The sequence below is a fragment of the Brachyistius frenatus genome, unplaced genomic scaffold, assembly GCF_029030835.1.
Source record: "Brachyistius frenatus isolate BFR_SWC_R1_liver_20210118 unplaced genomic scaffold, ASM2903083v1 Contig_122, whole genome shotgun sequence".
NCBI lineage: Eukaryota > Metazoa > Chordata > Actinopteri > Embiotocidae > Brachyistius > Brachyistius frenatus.
Window position 1 is genome coordinate 413,968 of NW_027210721.1, and position 19,472 is coordinate 433,439.

Consider the following 19,472-nt stretch of genomic DNA (forward strand, 5'->3'; position numbering starts at 1 on the left):
TCCAGTTGTTCTGAAAGTGAGAGCCGACGGACCGAAGTCACGCTTCTCTCTCTCTCCACCCCGAACCGGCTTCACAAGTCAAGGTGAGTCGCACCGGACCGCACATCTCCCGAATCTACCGAATAAACACCAGAAGCTTTCTGCTCGTGTTTCCGGTCGGACTTTGTTGCGTCGCGTTTCTTTTACAAAGTTACAATTAAGAACAAATACAAAATAATCGCAACGTGTCGCTCAATCGGGTTTGAACATTTCCGGGAATAAGTTCCTCATCAGTGTTGGAGACTCGCTTCAAGCAGTTCACGAGTAAGATACGAAATGGGTGATGTTGTCAGACATGTGTTTTCTGTCACACCCACCGAGCTCCGTAACATTACTGATACTCACTCTTCATCATCTTCACTCACTCTTCATCATCTACACTCACTCTTCATCATCTACACTCACTCTTCATCATCTTCACTCACTCTTCATCATCTACACTCACTCTTCATCATCTACACTCACTCTTCATCATCTACACTCACTCTTCATCATCTTCACTCACTCTTCATCATCTTCACTCACTCTTCATCATCTTCACTCACTCTTCATCATCTTCACTCACTCTTCTCATCTTCACTCACTCTTCATCATCTACACTCACTCTTCTCTTCATCATCTACACTCACTCTTCATCATCTTCACTCACTCTTCATCATCTTCACTCACTCTTCATCATCTACACTCACTCTTCATCATCTTCACTCACTCTTCATCATCTACACTCACTCTTCATCATCTTCACTCACTCTTCATCATCTACACTCACTCTTCATCATCTCACTCACTCTTCATCATCTACACTCACTCTTCATCATCTTCACTCACTCTTCATCATCTTCACTCACTCTTCATCATCTTCATCATCTCACTCTTCATCATCTACACTCACTCTTCATCATCTTCACTCACTCTTCATCATCTACACTCACTCTTCATCATCTTCACTCACTCTTCATCATCTTCACTCACTCTTCATCATCTACACTCACTCTTCATCTCTTCACTCACTCTTCATCTTCACTCACTCTTCATCATCTTCACTCACTCTTCATCATCTCACTCACTCTTCATCATCTTCATCATCTACTCTTCACTCATCTCTTCATCTTCACTCACTCTTCATCATCTACACTCACTCTTCATCATCTTCACTCACTCTTCATCATCTTCACTCACTCTTCATCATCTACACTCACTCTTCATCATCTACACTCACTCTTCATCATCTTCACTCACTCTTCATCATCTACACTCACTCTTCATCATCTTCACTCACTCTTCATCATCTTCACTCACTCTTCATCATCTTCACTCACTCTTCATCATCTTCACTCACTCTTCATCATCTTCACTCACTCTTCATCATCTTCACTCACTCTTCATCATCTTCACTCACTCTTCATCATCTACACTCACTCTTCATCATCTTCACTCACTCTTCATCATCTTACACTCACTCTTCATCATCTTCACTCACTCAGCTCTGATTCTGAAGCTGATCAAAATGAGTCTTTTAAAAAGAGAAATCTGTCATCATATGTGTTTCTGTAGATCAAACATGTGTTTCTGTAGATCAAACATGTGTTTCTGTAGATCAAACATGTGTTTCTGTAGATCAAACATGTGTTTCTGTAGATCAAACATGTGTTTCTGTAGATCAAACATGTGTTTCTGTAGATCAAACATGTGTTTCTGTAGATCAAACATGTGTTTCGGGCCTGTGAACATTATCTCATAAAATCAAGCTGGAACAACTTGTCCCGCTGACATTAGATGGGGATAATAAAACATACATTTTACATTGAAACAGAAATTTAAGGTTTTAAGATGATATTTTTTAACAGAAATGGCAAATATGAAGTCATTTATTCATGCCACATATGATTTAAGTTTCAGCAAATCATATAAAATGAATGTTCTGCCCATTTTCACTGACCACTCACGATCAATGGAGGTTTCATGTTTAGTGAATGTTTCTTTCTCATTCAACCAGGAATGTGAATATGGCTACCGAGCAAGCTTTTATATAACAAGATATGATAAGATCAAGAGTAAGTTAATCATGGCCTGTTTCTTACTGTTAATAAATGTATAATTATGAACTATTAGAGCTTTGATATGTTAAACTGTGCTGTGTTTAACACAGGAGATAACAGATATTGCAGAAACCCGACCATGTGTTCCCTGTTATTCACTGTAAATCCAACATTTAAATTGTTCTGTCTAATTATCACATTAACAAGTTAGAATAACATCTACTACAAGAACATTTGAACGTCTGAGCCAGTTGTGTTTTTGTATAAAAGTGCTGAAATATTTATCAGAATAAAAAAAACATCACGATAGAAACTTCAAAGACAATAAGAAGTGTTCGACCCGGTTGGTGAGAGCTGAACTGTTTTCTTCTGTAGAGGTGTCTGCTCATGTCTATACATGATGTCATTGGAGATTGCAAAACAAGCGAGGACATGAGATGAGCCCAATGTTTGTTCTCTCCATATTAGGAAATGATATGTGTGTCGAGCATAACTGCAGTCAGGGATACACACTTCAGCAAATCGCATTTCACCAACGTGTTTGTGCCTTCAGTGAGATATTCCAGCTGATTATGAAACCGAATACTGAAAGAATATGTTGTCCAGCTCGGTACCGAGTATTCTCTGAGGCTTGTTTTTAAGCAGCAGGAACCGCAGCTCTTTTGGGCCAGAAATCTTTGCTTAAAACACACAGTGGTTCGGTTTGTTAAGTCCAGACTATCAGGCACCGGTCAGGACCGGTCAGGACCGGGCAGCACCGGGCAGCACCGGGCAGCACCGGGCAGGACCAAGCTGAGCTTAGCTGCATTGTGTTGTAATAAAGATCAGAAAGCTTTATTATGAATACGTGTTCATCTATTCACGGTTCATTAACAGTTCCTACAAAGACATTTCTCAAATAACGCTGCAATTTGTTGATTTGAAATAGAAGCGGTTACATTTCTTCATGACAGTTTGTGGACAATTTAGGGCTTTTAATTTTTCCTAAAATTAAACTTCTTGGCTCACCTCAACCCGAGGTCACCTTGAAGACGGAGACAGCTGTCTTCAATTGGTTGCTGTCTTAATATAGACTCCCATATTCTGCATGTGTGTGTGTAGTTTAGTTTGGTGTAGATAACAAAATGTCAAAGAAAAAGGCATTTATTTTCAAGAAAGAAAGCTGAAGCACACCTGTCAGGTAAAACGGACAGAAACACTCGATACAGAGTTCAAAATTAGGACTGAAATGTATTTGGAGACCGCTGGTCGTCTTCTAAAAGACGCTGGGTGTGAAGTAAGAGTGAACTATTCCTCTGTGTTTCTGTTCATGTGTTCAGCTGGATCATGTTCTCCCTGGCATCCCGGAGATGTTCTGTGGGATTCATTGTTGGACAGCCGGTCACAAATTCACATTTTCTTCCAAGCAAATGATTCATTCACCTGTCGGCTGATTTTCTTTTGATCATTATCCTGCTGGAAAATGAATTTCTGTCATTTCAAAAACTTTATGGTTGATTTATTTAAATTTGCATCCCAAACTCCTCTGAACACTTTGGAGTCCATAATTCTATTAATGAATACAAGTTCAGCTTGAAGAAAAGCAACGACAGACTTTTCATGTCCCGACTTTGCTCTTTACTGTTTATATCGTCCTTCTTTAACCAGACTCATTAATCCTGTTCACAGGAGTCCAACTTCTGTCTCGCCTTCTTTTTTACAAACTAATAATTCCTGACCTCCAGTGAAGTCTCTTCACTTGTCTTTTCCTTTGTTGCTGTTGCCTTTAATTAACCCGTACGCTCCACAGAGCTCCCAGCAGGTGACCACAAGTTCACAGGTTGACGAGAAACACTCCATTTTTTAGAGGGTTTTGTTGTTCGGGCTTTCCCAGTTTCATTTATTTTAGTTGTAAATAACCTCATGAGCCTCTTGGATGTTTCCTGGTTGTTTACCTGTCCTAAATACTTTCTGGGATGTGCTACCCAGATGTTCACCTTCTCCCTATCACTTTCACACTTGGCTCTCATTCTTCTCTCTGCACCCTTTTGTGGTTTGGTGTCTTTAAAGATCTTGTTCGCCTCCAGGCGGGACGGTGAGACGGTGAGACGGTGAGACGGTGAGACTGTGAGTGAGACGGTGAGACGGTGAGACTGTGAGTGAGACGGTGAGACGGTGAGACTGTGAGTGAGACGGTGAGACGGTGAGACAGTGAGACGGTGAGACTGTGAGTGAGACAGTGAGTGAGACTGTGAGTGAGACGGTGAGACAGTGAGACGGTGAGACAGTGAGACGGTGAGACTGTGAGTGAGACAGTGAGTGAGACTGTGAGTGAGACTGTGAGTGAGACGGTGAGACAGTGAGACGGTGAGACAGTGAGACTGTGAGTGAGACAGTGAGTGAGACTGTGAGTGAGACGGTGAGACAGTGAGACGGTGAGACAGTGAGACGGTGAGACTGTGAGTGAGACAGTGAGTGAGACTGTGAGTGAGACTGTGAGTGAGACGGTGAGACAGTGAGACGGTGAAGGCTCATGCTGATTGTGTGTGTCATCCAGCTGACCAGGTGGTGCTTCAGCAGGTGGTGCTTCAGCAGGTGGTGCTGTGTCCCTGAGGGAATTAAAGATGGCAGCATGACTTACAACCTCATAAAGACGTGCTACTGGGATGACGAGGTGTTATTACTCATCAAATACTCATCTGATAAGAATCTGCATTGCTCAGTGCACTAATGTCAGAAATGTATTTTTCTTCTCCTTTTTAAGGCAGATGTTGAAATATTGAATTGTTTGCTATAGAAGTCACATGAATTCATGTTTTCCATTCACAAGGTTATTAGCAAAAGGAAAGTCCTCTTCTGATATTAAAGTGATATTAAAATGTATCAAGTATGATATCGGCCCTAAAGTGTAAAACCAAATCTCAGCACCAGAAGATCCCTCTCTTTACCTTCAGAAGTCCAGACCTTTAGTTTATTACATCACAACTATAAAGTCTCATCTTTCTTTGGCTCTCTAAAGTAAATGCTGATAACTGCTGACCATGCATTATTCCTCTCAGAGCCTCACTCAGATTTGCGTCTCCATGTAATTAAACTGTACTGCACATGTAATGTTCATGGGTTAGCCTTTGATGTCATGTTTTCATGTCTTCATCCACCCTTCCTATTGGGTCGGGCGGAGGTGATCAGTCTCCACATGACCGTTTTAAGTTGTGCACAGAGGCAGATTTAGTGGAATTCTCTCCCCAGAAACGTGTGTGTTGTTGACAGTAAAGTGTTGTACAGGACGGTCGACTGATTCACTTCACAGTCCGTCTGATAAATCCTCTAACGAACTAAAAGGTAACGTGTCACTGCAGGTTTGACTTTTGTCTCGCTTCCAGTAAAGAGCTTTCAGCTTCATTCTTTCATGGCAAAAGGAATGTATGACAGGCAGGGCTTAAACCAGTGAAACTCAATAGTGCATGAAATATTTTCCTGCCCCAAATATGTTTTGTTTTGTCGATCTTTCTCAACATCCATTTATTTCCCTGCTCGTGCATTTAATCAGGATCTGTACCACCAGGTAGTTCTGCTGCATTTAGCCGCTCAGATGTTTAAACATTCTGGAAATGAAACGCAAGGTTTTATTTGGCTGTGAATTGAAGCTGAGCTCTAACAAGTCTCTGGACATCCAGGCGCCCCCCCCCCCCCCCCCCACCACCACCCTCAGGCCCAGCAGCACCAGCAGCACCACAGTTGTCTGATGAAAGCCCAGTACTCACTTTCTTAGGGATTAACAGGGATTTTGGTAAGATGTGGAAGACATTTTGTCTCTCTGCTGTCGATGTCCAGTTCCAACGCGGTGATGAGACGCTCAGCTGACCTCGGGAACATCAATAACACACATTTGCTCAGTCTGTTGTAAAAAAGCGTGATGATGCCTTTTCCTGGAAATGGCTTCTTTTTTTCAGAAGGCTTCACTTGCCTCTGATTGTCTTGTTTAACTTTGACATGTAAGGACAGTATAATTATACTCAGTTTGATCTGCATATGTGTAAACTATTCTGCTATTTGTCTACAATAAACAGTTTATCTCTGGGTTAGTGAAAGAACACATGATCGGCCCAAGTGCAGCTTCAGATCGCTGATCGCGATTTTTTAAGGTAAACAAAAGATTACGAGTGCTGACTGGATGGAAATATTTCCGCCTTTTCTTTCTTTTTTTTTTTTTAACCACCGCAGGTTATTTCAAGCCTCGTCTCCAGTTTGCTGGAGGATGTGCATCAACAGCATTTAATGCTGAGTAATGAGCATTAAATCTTGTACTTTGTGTACCAGTCCAACATATCCAGCCACGAGCACGTGGGACGATGTGTCCTGTTGCACTTTATCTTAGACAGCTTTATTGTGAGTAGGTTTAAAGAAGCCGTGACGGTCCACAGCTCTGGTTAGAAGCTCTTACATGACAAAACATGTTTCAGAAGATATTGTTTATCGTTTGGACACATTTTATTGTCAGTCGATTATTTTCAGTCTTGTGTTTGAATTGTGTGAATTCTCTTCTTGGATTTGATCCCTTTTAATATGGGTGAGAATAAATATCTGTTCTTGTGTCTCCAGGTGCATCATGAGCAGCAGCTACAGCGTCTCCCTGGCTGGCCCCGCCCCCTGGGGCTTCCGGCTGCAAGGAGGGAAGGACTTCTGTCTGCCACTCACCATCTCACGGGTGAGTGACACACACACACACACACACACACACACACACACACACACACACACACACACACACACACACACACACACACACACACACACACACACACACACACACACACACACACACACACACCCCTTCACTTCATGACAGTCACCTCAGAGGAATGCTGCTCATGCTCATTGTGCCGTTTGCTTTGTCAGTGCTGGAAGTGTGTGTGGCTCTCGTTGCTGGGTTTAGACACCTCCTTGAACAGTTCGTGGCCCCGTCACTCAGCCCCCCCGCGGCCTTCACCTCCTGCATGGCTTAGCTTGTTGTCAAAATAATGTCACATAACACTATTTTGACCACAACGCACTTTCTGTTAATTTGAAAAACTGTGAGGAATGTCTGTAATGGCGGTTCAGGATATGTTCGGAGGATGAAGCTGGTAGCTGTTAGCAGCTGATGTAATTTTGGCCGTTCAGATGAGGGATGGTGCAAAGTGTCCTGGCCTTTCCCCCGGTATTTGTCCTGATCTGAGACACGTGTGCCTGGTCTGCAGTGGAAGCATCCCGACGCGTCCTTAAACGGCCCAGCTGACTGAAACTCTAGGAAGCCACGGTGGTTCTGTAATAACTATTTGGGAGTGTGAGCCACATGAATCCAGAGCGGACTGAGCAGGTTCTTCCGAGCTTTGATCCGGCTGCAGGATGGCTTGTTGTTTAATGAAATGAGACGGGTCGGGCCTCCGCCTATAGAATCACACTGTTTATGTACATAGTGCACCGACGCTCTGTGCCAAGCAGTGTGGTTGCAGAAATTAAAAGAAGTTGTCAGTGTAGTTCACTGTTTGTCTGTTAAGTATTTGAGCCCAAAGCTATTTGAAGTGTGTCAGTTCTGCTGCACTGGCTCTTGTCAAACAGTATTAAAGGAGGCAGCTTGTCGAAGGAGCAGTATCATTCTGTTCCCACGACTTCCTGTTATGAAACTGTAATCTCATTGTAATGACCAAGGTCACTCGCTGTGTTTATTTGTTCCTGGCAGGATCAGTTACAGGATCAGTTACAGGATTTCAACTTCGTGTGTTGAGAGAAATAACTTTTCTTATTTGGAAATATGAACATCTGTGTTAGTCACTGTAAAGAGAATTAAAAGGCCAGCATAGCTCCCAGCACTATTTTTATGTCTTGCTGCTATGATAATAGTGGCATGCAGGACATGATGTTGTCAGTAAGCTGCCTGTCATCATGTCTTAAAAACAGCTCATGATTGAAGCACCTCTCCAGTGATATATAGAAGGACCTTCATATGTTCTCCAGGAAGTTTGCATTTATTTGTAATAGTTTCAACAAACAATAAAAACAAACAAATGTGCATGTATTCTACTTTGTTGAGAAAAATACAGCTCCAATTTAATAACTTTAAAAAACATAGTGACCTATAGTGTTGTAACAGGAAAACCTCAATCTCTTAAAGTAAAAAAAACAATGTGTACATATGTTCCTTCTATATCAACTATTTCTACATAGCTATAGATACCATCATATGCCCAAAAATGCTCTATAAACATCACGATATGAACATTTTGTATATATTGTAAATCTCAATAAACCTTCAATGCATAACAGAAAGTCAATAATAGTTTACTGACGTCAACATCTGATACAGTTGAACTTTCTAAGGAGCTACATATTCAAGAGTACTGACATCAATTTCACATTGTAGTTTTAGTTTTGTTCATGTGATGTTTCAGTTGATACAATATGGTTTAATACGCATCGTATTGAACCATATTCAGTAAAACTCTTCAGTAAAAGTGCTCTGATATTTGTAGGGATGTGCCATGTCATATTTCAGAGTTGGGGAACATTTCCAGAAAGCCTTGAAAATGTTTGTGTGGGAAGATCAGAAGTGCTCGTCATGTGGTGGTCTGTTTTTGTGGGATCTGGTGGCGGGGAGCTTCTCCATGCAACGTTTTGAATACCTCCGTGTCCACCGGCAGTCCTTTGTTGAGTCATTTGTGGTGCCGAGCGTGCCGTCCTGCCGCCGAGCAGGCAACGCGACTCTCACGGATTTTCATTCCGTCACATTGTTGGTTGGTGTCATTCCTGGGACATATTTCTGTCTCCGTCAGCACATGACCAGTAAACGGCTCACATTTCTTGTTATTGTCCAGCCGCCAGGAATAAGCCCAACTCTTTTGTCTGTTTCTCTGAGTTGTAATCCTGAAGTCACAAAAGGCAGAGCCGATATCACTGAAGCTGGAGGTGTGCAGACTGTTATAGCAAAGCTGGAAAGATTACATCCATATTTATAACATGCATTTTTATTAAACTTGATAGTCGGAGCAATCAGTTCTCCATCTAAATAATCTGTAATGATGACTGTAATCTAAATCACACAGGAAAGAGTATGTTAGTAGACTGTTGATGTGTTGAAACATCTGCCAACAGTTTTACTGTTTTACTTCAGTTCCTTCATTAGATGAGTGAGGAGGGAACGCTGCAGACCTCAGGCCTGTTTTAAGGTTCATTGGAAACCCACAATGTTAAATGGACTCAGTTTGCAGTAAAGAATATACATGTGTTGATATCACATTAAAGCTTATATTTATTTTGCCATGGAATAATGATGTAATAACTTTACATATGTGTACCATTTGTAACTGCACAGAATATAAAGCTGGTTACTGGAAAGACATCGCAGCCTGTAATCCTGATGCCTTTTTGAGATTACTTTTGCTTTTGATTGCTGTAATAACACCAAGTTAAAGTATGAAGTGGAGTGCATACCATAACTCATAACTCATAAGTAGTGTGTAGGGTGTCACAGTATGAATAGCACTATTCAGTAAATATTCCCAAAACATCAAAAGTCTTTACACACAACACATTGTCCAAATAAACACCAACCTAAAAGAGTAAATTCTCTCAATTGATAATTTATGTCATGGTTGTTGAATATTAATTCACCATATTATAAACTATAGGTGCGTTTGTGTTCATTAAATCTTCTGTAAAAGAAAAAAAAGAATTAAGGTCGTGAGCGATGATTTTGTTTATTCGACGTACATTTTTCCTTTCAGATTTAACTGTTAACAATGCGGCTGATTGTTAAATGTGGAACCAGCCAATAGGAGATGGATCGTTTACTGAGGAGGAGCTCCATTATTCACATTATTTGTGCGGGTGTCTCGGTTTCTGTTTCTCCAGACTCGTTCCGTCCTCGTCGTCTGTGGTTGTTCCACTTCCTTCATGGCTTCCACGTTTGAAAAACACACTTGAAATGATATTATTTTGAGAGATTACTATGAAAGTCTCCAACTGTATGAGCATATTTCTGCTGTGTATCATTGTGGTTGCTGTAGGTCAGTTGGAGCTCATTTCAGGCTGCTTAGCCTCAGATGTTGGTTTTTTTTCACCAATTCTTTTTTGAATTTGTGAAGTGACGTAATACAAGAAAAATATGAGGTAATTGGCTCAAAACCTGATTCAAGCTTACTGAGTTTCCAGTGAGACACCGAGACAACTGGTGTTCTTTTTGCAAATATTTAGAATTTGAGTTGGTTCCCAACGATCTTTATGATGCTCTTTGATCTCACTTTAAACATGTCACAAAAAATTTTCTAAATCAGTTTAAACACTCTTGAACAGCTGACACAAACTGCAGTTTAATTTCCTTTCTGCAGACTTTAAACATTTAAAAAGTGTGCGTTATTTAATGGCATGTATTATTATGTATTATGTAAGGAAACACTTAGATGTCATTGAACACCTTGAAAATATATTGTAGTTTTTCTGACGTGTCATACAATATTTACAAGGTGACGCTTGCATCATTGGATGACGGCATTGGCTGCATAGTTTGGTAGTTTCATTAGAGGGAAAATGGCCAGTGTTAAATATCAACTATTGCTCCATTGCATGAAAGCTGTTATTTAAGTGCAAAGGACACAATCTACCCGTTTACATTTGTCATCGATATACAATTAATACACAGAGGGGCTCATATCTTGTTAGGCTCCTCGGATAACGAATATTCTAGCCATCTGCCGTGAAGCTATAACTTCTGGTTCAGCTTAAGTCCAGGAAAAATAAAAGCAAGCTGTAAAAAAGTCCCCTGGCATTCAGGGAAACTGTTGAGACAGATAGCTTGTGGTCTGTGCTGCATAGCTGCCAAACAGTTTGTGTGTTTTTTAATCTCTCTCGTATTAAAAACTCTTGAGAGTTTTTACATGGAAACTTAAATGTAATAGAAACCAGTTAGATCTATCCAGTATTTCTCAACTTCATAAATATCCAATAATTTACACTTTCCAGGCTGCCTTGTTTTTGTAATAATCTGTGCAGGTCCTGGAGATGTGTTCAGGTTACATGTGGGTTTTGTGGAGACTGTTATCTGCAGTATGTGTTTGATCCCAGTTTGATCTCCCTGGTGTCTGTCTTGAGTTGTATCGAGAGCATCTGCTTCCAGTCTCCTTAATGCCATGTGGCAGAGCTATAAAGAATAACTGTCACTGGATTTTGATTTAGATCACTCACTCGTTTTTGGATGTGATACGTTTTAAGGAAAAATGCGCTTTTTCTTTGATTTGACTCGCTCCACGTAATAAATCGGCGCGCTGGGCCGCGGGATACGACACGTTCTCATGGTTGCAGCTTAGACTTCAACCCACAGTTACATTACACTGTGTGACCGTCAACAGCGATAACAAGCCTTTACACTCCTTGTTTAAAGGATTGTAAAGTCTTTTCACATCTGTAAAGATTAAAGCGCTGCATAAATGTCATCCATTCAACATGGTTTCTCATTGTCTCTCATGGCAGTGAAATCTGTTGGTATTTCGCTGCCTTTGGAAGTTGTACCTTTTGAATGGATCATTGTTTTCATGACTCTGCTGTTGGAAAGTGTACAAAGACATTTCTATCAGTCAGGCAGAAGAACATGCTGCAATCCAGGCAGTCGGTTAAACTAAACTACTCTCATGTCACTTGGCTGAATAGAAGGTCCGATAAGGCCCGGTGTAAATGTGGGAGAGTCGCATGAATCCCGGACGGAGGTAGAAACCAGCAGTGGGACTTGGCTCGAGTCCCACTGTGTCTAAAAAGCTTTTTATATCATCTGGCTCGCCAGCGCTCGTCGGCCCGGTTTGTTTCTGACCTGACTAAAGAGCATTCAGTATTCAGTTCGGGGTTGGTATTGTTTTGTGTGTTTTGTTTGCGTTGTCATGGCGATTTGACTAAGAGCTCCTTGTAGGTCTGCCCGGCATCTCGTGTTTTCTAGCAGCCCAGATTGATGTAGTAACAGACTGGGGTCAAACCATGACAACCGTTTGTCTGCCTCTGCTCAAGTGCCCTTAATTGGGATGTTTGGCTTGGAGGAGAAGTGTACTTAGTATTTGGTGCCCTCCCAACTGCTGTCTGCTACTCTCCCATTAAAGTGTTCTCTAATCTCTCCTCCCCCTGAGTGTTTCAGCAAGCTTAACATAGAAGACTTTAGGTTCTTGACAAATAACTGTAGTTGACGGCTTGTGCTTGTTCACCAGGTCGGGCAGGAATCACCAGAATACCACAATACCACAATACCATATGAACACAGTACTTAAACCACAATACCATATGAACACAGTACTTAAACCACAATACCATATGAACACAGTACTTAAACCACAATACCATATGGACACAGTACTTAAACCACAATACCATATGGACATAGTACTTAAACCACAATACCATATGAACACAGTACTTAAACCACAATACCATATGAACACAGTACTTAAACCACAATACCATATGGACATAGTACTTAAACCACAATACCATATGGACACAGTACTTAAACCACAATACCATATGGACATAGTACTTAAACCACAATACCATATGAACACAGTACTTAAACCACAATACCATATGAACACAGTACTTTTCCAACATCTTTTTTTTATAAAAAAATATAAAATACAGTGTTCAGTCTGTTCGTCTCACTTTCGTCAGGCAGCAAAATGGGATTGACAAACACTCAAAAACCTGCCATGTTGCTGACAAATGTATTTATTTATATAATGAAATATAAATACTTAGCTCTATGTATTGATACACTATTGACATATCAAGAATCTATGTTTTACTGATATTTTATTTTCCTCAACCCACCTGGCAGGTTGCTGCACAATAATGTAATGCTGTCTTGTCAGATTATAATATATAAAATATTATAATTCCAGTCTTCTTTCATGAGCTTTACAGATTAAATACATGCAGGATCTACGTGTTATGAGCTTCATAATAATGACATTTTGAAGTTATGAATCAGGTCTTTAGACACATTGAACTCATTAGATAAAAAACAATGGTGTCGTAAAACTCACTGTTACGAGTAAGTGGGAAGTTTGTCAGCAAGTTAATAATTGCATGGAAGGAGTGTTTGTGACGGCGTAAGGTTAGGCCCAGGTCTTTTCCATATAAGGTCCTCTGTCTTACTCCATCCTACAGACATGACACACTTCTCTCAGACCTTCCAGCTCTCGCCATAAGACGCTTCCTGTAACATAACCTCTCAGATGTGAAATGACTACAACCGTCTTCCTTTGTGCTGAACTCCATGAAGGCAGGAAGTGACACTGACCAGCGAGGAAGATGAAGAGTTTCCCCACAGAGCTGAAGCAAACGTTGAATGCATTCACTTTATTCGATGTATTGCTGGAAGTAATGACATCTTCTCTGTAAAAGGGTGTCAGCTGTAATGTAAAATATGTAATTTAACAGGGGAACTATAAATCAGTGGTTTAAAAATACAGCATTGATATGTTCAGCTAAGACTTTATTCTGCGTTTTGGCCGCCGCCCGCCTCAGTGGAGAGACAGTAGGTGTTATAAATGGAGCTGAATCAGCCACTCAAAGGGAATCTTTGGTATTTTTTTTCAACCTGGACCATATTTTCCTGTCATTTCTGGTCGAAGTAACAAATGAGGACAAATATTTTTGAAACTGAACCTGTATTTAGCGAGAGCGCTTCAGCCGGCACCCGCAAAACAGGCTGCAATCTAATGGTTCGGGCCAACGGTGAACATCCAATAAAAGTGCTTGTTTTTCTCCACTAGCAGGCTCAGATTCTTAATATAATCATCTAATAACATTGTGGAAAGGACATCAATTCAATGTGGACTCTGTTTAGGGCTCCTAAACAGAGTCCACATTGAAAAAGACGTAGTTTCTGTTTAAAAAGCTGCGTTCTTTTTAAATAGAATCTCTTGTTATAAATCCTTTTTTGTCTTTATTATTTTATTGCCATATTAAGTATAAATTGATTTCTGTGTAAACATCTAAATCTGGACAGTCTTTATGAATCATATTTTTTTGCTGTTTTTGGTTATGCTGTATAATAAATGAATTGAAGACATATGGAAGCAACGAACTGTTACTTTTTCTAAGCTTCCTTTCCACTTTTGTTTTAATAGTTTGGTACAACATGCCTGTCGTTACATGTAGACAAAGATGGACTTCTTCCACATCATTTGCACTAGAAATAAATGAGGGAACCTTTTAGCTAGTAATGTCATAATCTCCAGTATGCCGTCGGATTTGCCGTAATCCCTCAGATCCGCCAGGTATTGTGCAACATGCTGCATTCAAGCTGCATTTGTGGGACCACACAACTACATGTGCACTTGTGTGGAACAACCCGTCATTATCAGGAACTCCACAGCAGCAAAATCAGCAGTGTGGAGAGGACCACTGCTGCACAGCATCCAGTAAACACAGTTGGAAAGATACCTCGTGCATTTGGAAAGCATCTTTCTCTAAATGAGCACAAAGCCCTCTTTTTCTGACTTCAATTATTCTGGATGAAACACTCTTGGACAACATTTTTCTCTTTGACTGAGCAACGTTTTTAAATAGTAACACAGATTTCATGATATGATGTGTCTAATAGGATTTGGTATAACACATGGCTGCTCTGTCTCTGTCTTCTACAGCACAGCCAAAGTTCCTGTCCATTACTTATCTGCTCTCCGTCACGAGTGTCTCAGACCTCTCTTGATTTATATTTATAGACTGCGCATGCCGGAGATTCTTACTGTGCCATCTATTTGTTTTGTATCCACATGAGAAAGGCTGTGTTTAAGTGAAAGAAGTGGAGCTTTATAAAGTGCTCTCTGTGCTGAAGCATTAAATATTGTTAACCACATATAAAAACACACATTTTTAGGAGAATGTTAGCAGAGCCTTCCTCTCTTCTCTTCCTGAAATCCTAAATGTTTGAGGCGTCACCATATATAGAGCTATGTATTGTGTTTCATCACATCCCTACAAGGAGAACTTCAGATCTCTGGTCCAGTCTCTCGTCCTCACTCAGAGATGGAGACATCCTTTCTCTGCCGTTGACCTGAAGCTGTGTAGAAGAGCGAAGCAGACCAGATGATTTCTGGAGACTCTCTGGATTCATTGAAGAGAAAAGAGTTGCTTTATTGAAAGTCAATGGCTCTGTAAATGCTGGCGGGTGCGTCTGAGTGTCGGGTATTGATTGAATCCATGTTCATGCCTGTGTAGTGAGTCTCCTTCCTTTTGTGAATGGTACTCAGCATGTGACTGCGCTGTAGGTTTCCTAGATGTTGGTGTGCATACGTCAGTCTCCGTCTGCATTCTGCACTTCCTGCTGCTGGTAAATGACACCAGCAAGTCTCCAGAAAAATGTGTCGGTCGCTGCCACTTCCTCATTCTTTCTCTCCCTTCATCCCACTCTTTTCCTCTAGTTGTTATTATGGCGGTGAACACAATGGCACATTCTTTACGTTCATTTGGCTGCTCTTGTTGCCGAACCTAAATCCATTCTTCAGCCGGAAGAGGGAGTGAGGGAGTTTATCGGTCTAAAAACAGGGCTGATTTATATATATAACCTCATGTTAGTTTGCGTGACTAAAGATACCATTTTACTAGTTCATATAAATGTCTTTCATGTACGAGTCTGACACTTTTTAGGTTCTGCTCTGACATCTAAATCTCCGTTTTATATTCAACACTTTTACATAACTTCATGCCCTCTTCATTCATCTGCTCTGCCACTTTTGAGTGCTGATCTTTCAGTCTCTTGGGAGATGACGCAAAGTTATGATCATAATAAAGCCAGAACAGGATCATGAGAACGTAGAGTCCTTTCTATGTTTGGGCTGTACAGGTTTTGAGTGTGTGAAGAGTGCTGAGTGATTGATGAGATGTGCACAGCCTTGTATAAGCACTGGTCCGTCACCACACCTGAGAGAGTCATCACATCGTCATGGTTTTATTACGCAACACTACTTCCTGTGTGTGAAGTGCAAGTCTCAGCATGGTGGAAATGGATAGAAGACCTGATGAACCTCCCGAAGCTTCTTCCTAGTAGACAGACGGTTGTAGAACTTGAAAACGTATTGTACTTTTGATTTGCTTTTGAAAGGACCCTTTACTCTTTCTACATGTTACAGGTTTCATTTTTATTATGATGGATATGTAGAGTTTGAGACGCATACCTGTTTCACACAGCATGTCCTCAGTCCTCAGTCCTCAGAGGCTTTGAATGTGAAGAAACGTTTGTTTTGTGTGATTGGACAAAAAGTTCTGTCTGGGCGGCTCGGACGGGACCCAAAGACATGAAAGGGAACTCGTCTCCGGTCCAGAGCACACGATCTGTGCTGCACCAGCACCTTTCAGCACCACAATAACAGATGAAGCAAAGCGCAGAGAAGAGCCTGGAGTGCTTTGAGGACAAGTCTGTCCTTCACACAGCAGCCAAAAGTTTTCATGATATAGTTTTTTTCAAAACTGGTTTTGATTTGTGGTCGGTTGTTATTTGGTTGTGCGAGTCATCATTGTGGGAATGTTTTGGCTTTTTTATGAGCACATTGTTGTGGTGGCCTTCAGAGTCTTGTGCTGTGAATGTTGTGAGGAGGATAAGATGCCTATCTTATCTGATGATGGTTACGTAAGACAGGAAGTGGCGAGGAGATTCAAACAGAACATTTGTTAGTCAAGTGCCTTTTTTAATGTTTAACTCTGGAATGATTCAAAACCTTTTCAAATGCAAATATATATATAAAAAAAACAAAAAAAACGACTATGTCTCTATTGGTATTCATAAACATTGCAATCAAAAAAGGGTTTTCATCTACCAGCAGACAGAGTTGGTGTAAATAAATGCTGTGTTTGCTGCAAATTTGCAGATGTGAGCGTACTTCTCTTAATTATTTCTACGTGTCGTTGCAGCTGACTGATGGAGGAAAGGCAGCCAAAGCCAAGATGAGCATTGGAGACGTCATCCTGTCCATTAATGGCATTTCTACAGACAGCATGAATCACCTAGAGGCCCAGAACAAGATCAAGGTCTGCACTGACCATCTCAGCCTCACTCTGCAGAGGTAACAGGTTTACGCATGCACACACACACTTTGCACTACATGCTGCACTGTACGGATGTCAGTGGAACACCTGGTTCTTGTAATGCACTGTCTATTTTTGTTTTGTTTACCTCCTCACATATTTTCATGGGTCATTTAAGGCTGCTGTAGAAGAACTGTGAGGGTATCATGTTTGCATACTTTTTCTTACTTGTGTGTATTAAACCCTGTTTAAAGAAGCCGAGAGATAAAGTATGTTTTTGAAGGTACCTTTTATAGACGAGGCATCCTTTAAGCAGCAGCAGGCAGCTTGATTGCCATGCTGGTTGTATTTGAGCTGCATTCAATTAGCCTTTCCATGATTTGAAACAGATGAACTCTTGTTTTGCTAATTTAAAACAGTTCAGGTTTTTGCCAGAGCTGATGCCCTTGAGGTCCTGTCAGGAGTTTGAAAATGTTAAAAAGAGCAGATTAAGCTTGTTGTTACTTGCACAGTAGCGTTGATTTATGTATCTTGTCATCTGCATGATTATTACAGTGAACAGGTGGTTTTGCACGATATCGTATTTGGAGTCAGTGATACATGTTCGCTGGGAAAAGATGAATTTAGGATGGAGCACAGTTTAGAGTGCAGCATCACACTAAATAAATTTGGCACAAATTTAGTGCACTTAAATTGTGGGCTTGAGATGGAAATACTGCCGTTGGATCTCCAGCAGGATCGTGTATAAATATAAACTTAAATACCTCATTTTACAGTCACTGCATTGCATGTTAATGCAATACACCACACTGGAAAGAAATGAGGCATTTATCAAATTATTCTGGATTATTACAGTGAATATTTTCACTAATAGTCAACACATGTTGTTCCTGGCTGGTTTCATGAATGGCACCGAATCTGCAGAAGACATTCAGATTTGTATCTGATCCTGCTGAAGCCCTCCTGCTTCTCTGCTCCTGCCATTAGGCTAACGTATTATATTCTGAGGTTACTTTGAATGGCAGCTCTTTAAAGCCCTCTGTTCTAGAATACATGCATCAAAGAAAAGGAAGCAGATCGAACTGCAGTTGTCATTATATTGTCCACCAAAGAAAGTTTCAGTTGGGAAAATGGCCACATCCACCCCTTTCAAAATAAAAGCAGAAGAACCTGTAGCGGTTTTAACAAGAGTGTCCAGACAAGCAACAGTAAAGATGATTGATTTGTTTTCAGTCAAACAGGCGGCCATATTTGAAGCCAGTGAAGAGTAGCTTTAGTGTCACACACAAACAAATGGAGGCAAAGCACGCACACTTTCCAAGCTGTAAAACATGTTGACAGAAGCACTCGGAGCCTGGCTGGCTTGTCCTGTCATTCCATCACCACTTCAGAGGAGAAAGGAGCCTCTACGCTTTAATCGTGGGAAAACGGTCTGAAAATAGCGCCGTCCCACAGCTGTGTGTAATCTAGTGTGGATAATGGATGCACAATGAAACATCAAACATCCAGAGTACATGCAAACTACAACTCAAATCACCACTAAACAACCCGGATCCTCTTGTTAGAAATGACACATGATCAGACTTTGTTTTGCTTTTTCTGCCAGTTTAAGAGACTGGTTGTAGAATATTTGTGTTGTATATTTAGTGAGCATCAGAAACACTAAACACAATCTATAATGCTCTGGGCTTTTATTTTATATTGAAATAAAGTTGTACTTGGAGGTAAAAATCTGATTTAAATTAATTGAAAGAAACACGGCTTTTCAAACTATTTGACCTACATGAATGCAAAGATTGATAAAGAATATGATTTTTATGCTATTGTTTTCTAAAATACCCCAAACTCTGTATAAAATACAGTCCTAGAAGTACAACCATGAAAGAAACCCGTCTTCTTCCATCCACGTCCTCAGACTTGATTTATGGTTTTGATGATCACCGATAAGACTGTCGGGTCATAATAACACTGCTATGAAATGATTAATGTGACGACAATTTTGTCCCATTATGTCACTTTGTCAAACTTCACATTCAAGCAGTTCCTTAAAAAGATACTTCAACAGCCCAACTATTATGGGATGTCATTTAAACAGCGCTTGATGTGTATCAGCTTAAACCACACCAGCTTCCTGCTGTATGTGCTGATTTTTCTACATGTGGAAGAGTCCAGTATTCTTTATGTAAACTCATACATTAACATTCATTTTTAAACACATCTAAAACAAACACTGTTGGGCATAACATTTAACTGGCTACACACCGTCACAAATCATTTATTCAATAGATTTTATTGAAAAAAATAAAAGTGTGTGTGAAAAGTGTCCAGATAAAAACATTTAGGTACCACCCACACCGTCTTCCTGTTTAACGTGCA

At 40.6% G+C, this 19,472-nt stretch overlaps 1 protein-coding gene across 2 annotated transcripts in view; it reads left to right on the top strand.

The window, feature by feature from the left end:
* Positions 1-19,472, top strand: part of pdlim5b (PDZ and LIM domain 5b) — a 34,882-nt gene continuing 15,410 nt past the window's right edge. For both annotated transcript variants that reach the window (XM_069713801.1, XM_069713802.1), the window contains exons 1-3: positions 1-83; positions 6,660-6,765; positions 16,983-17,134. In XM_069713801.1, the coding sequence (XP_069569902.1) occupies positions 6,667-6,765; positions 16,983-17,134 (251 nt within the window). In that variant the 5' untranslated portion in view covers positions 1-83; positions 6,660-6,666. The remainder of the gene's footprint in view (positions 84-6,659; positions 6,766-16,982; positions 17,135-19,472) is intronic.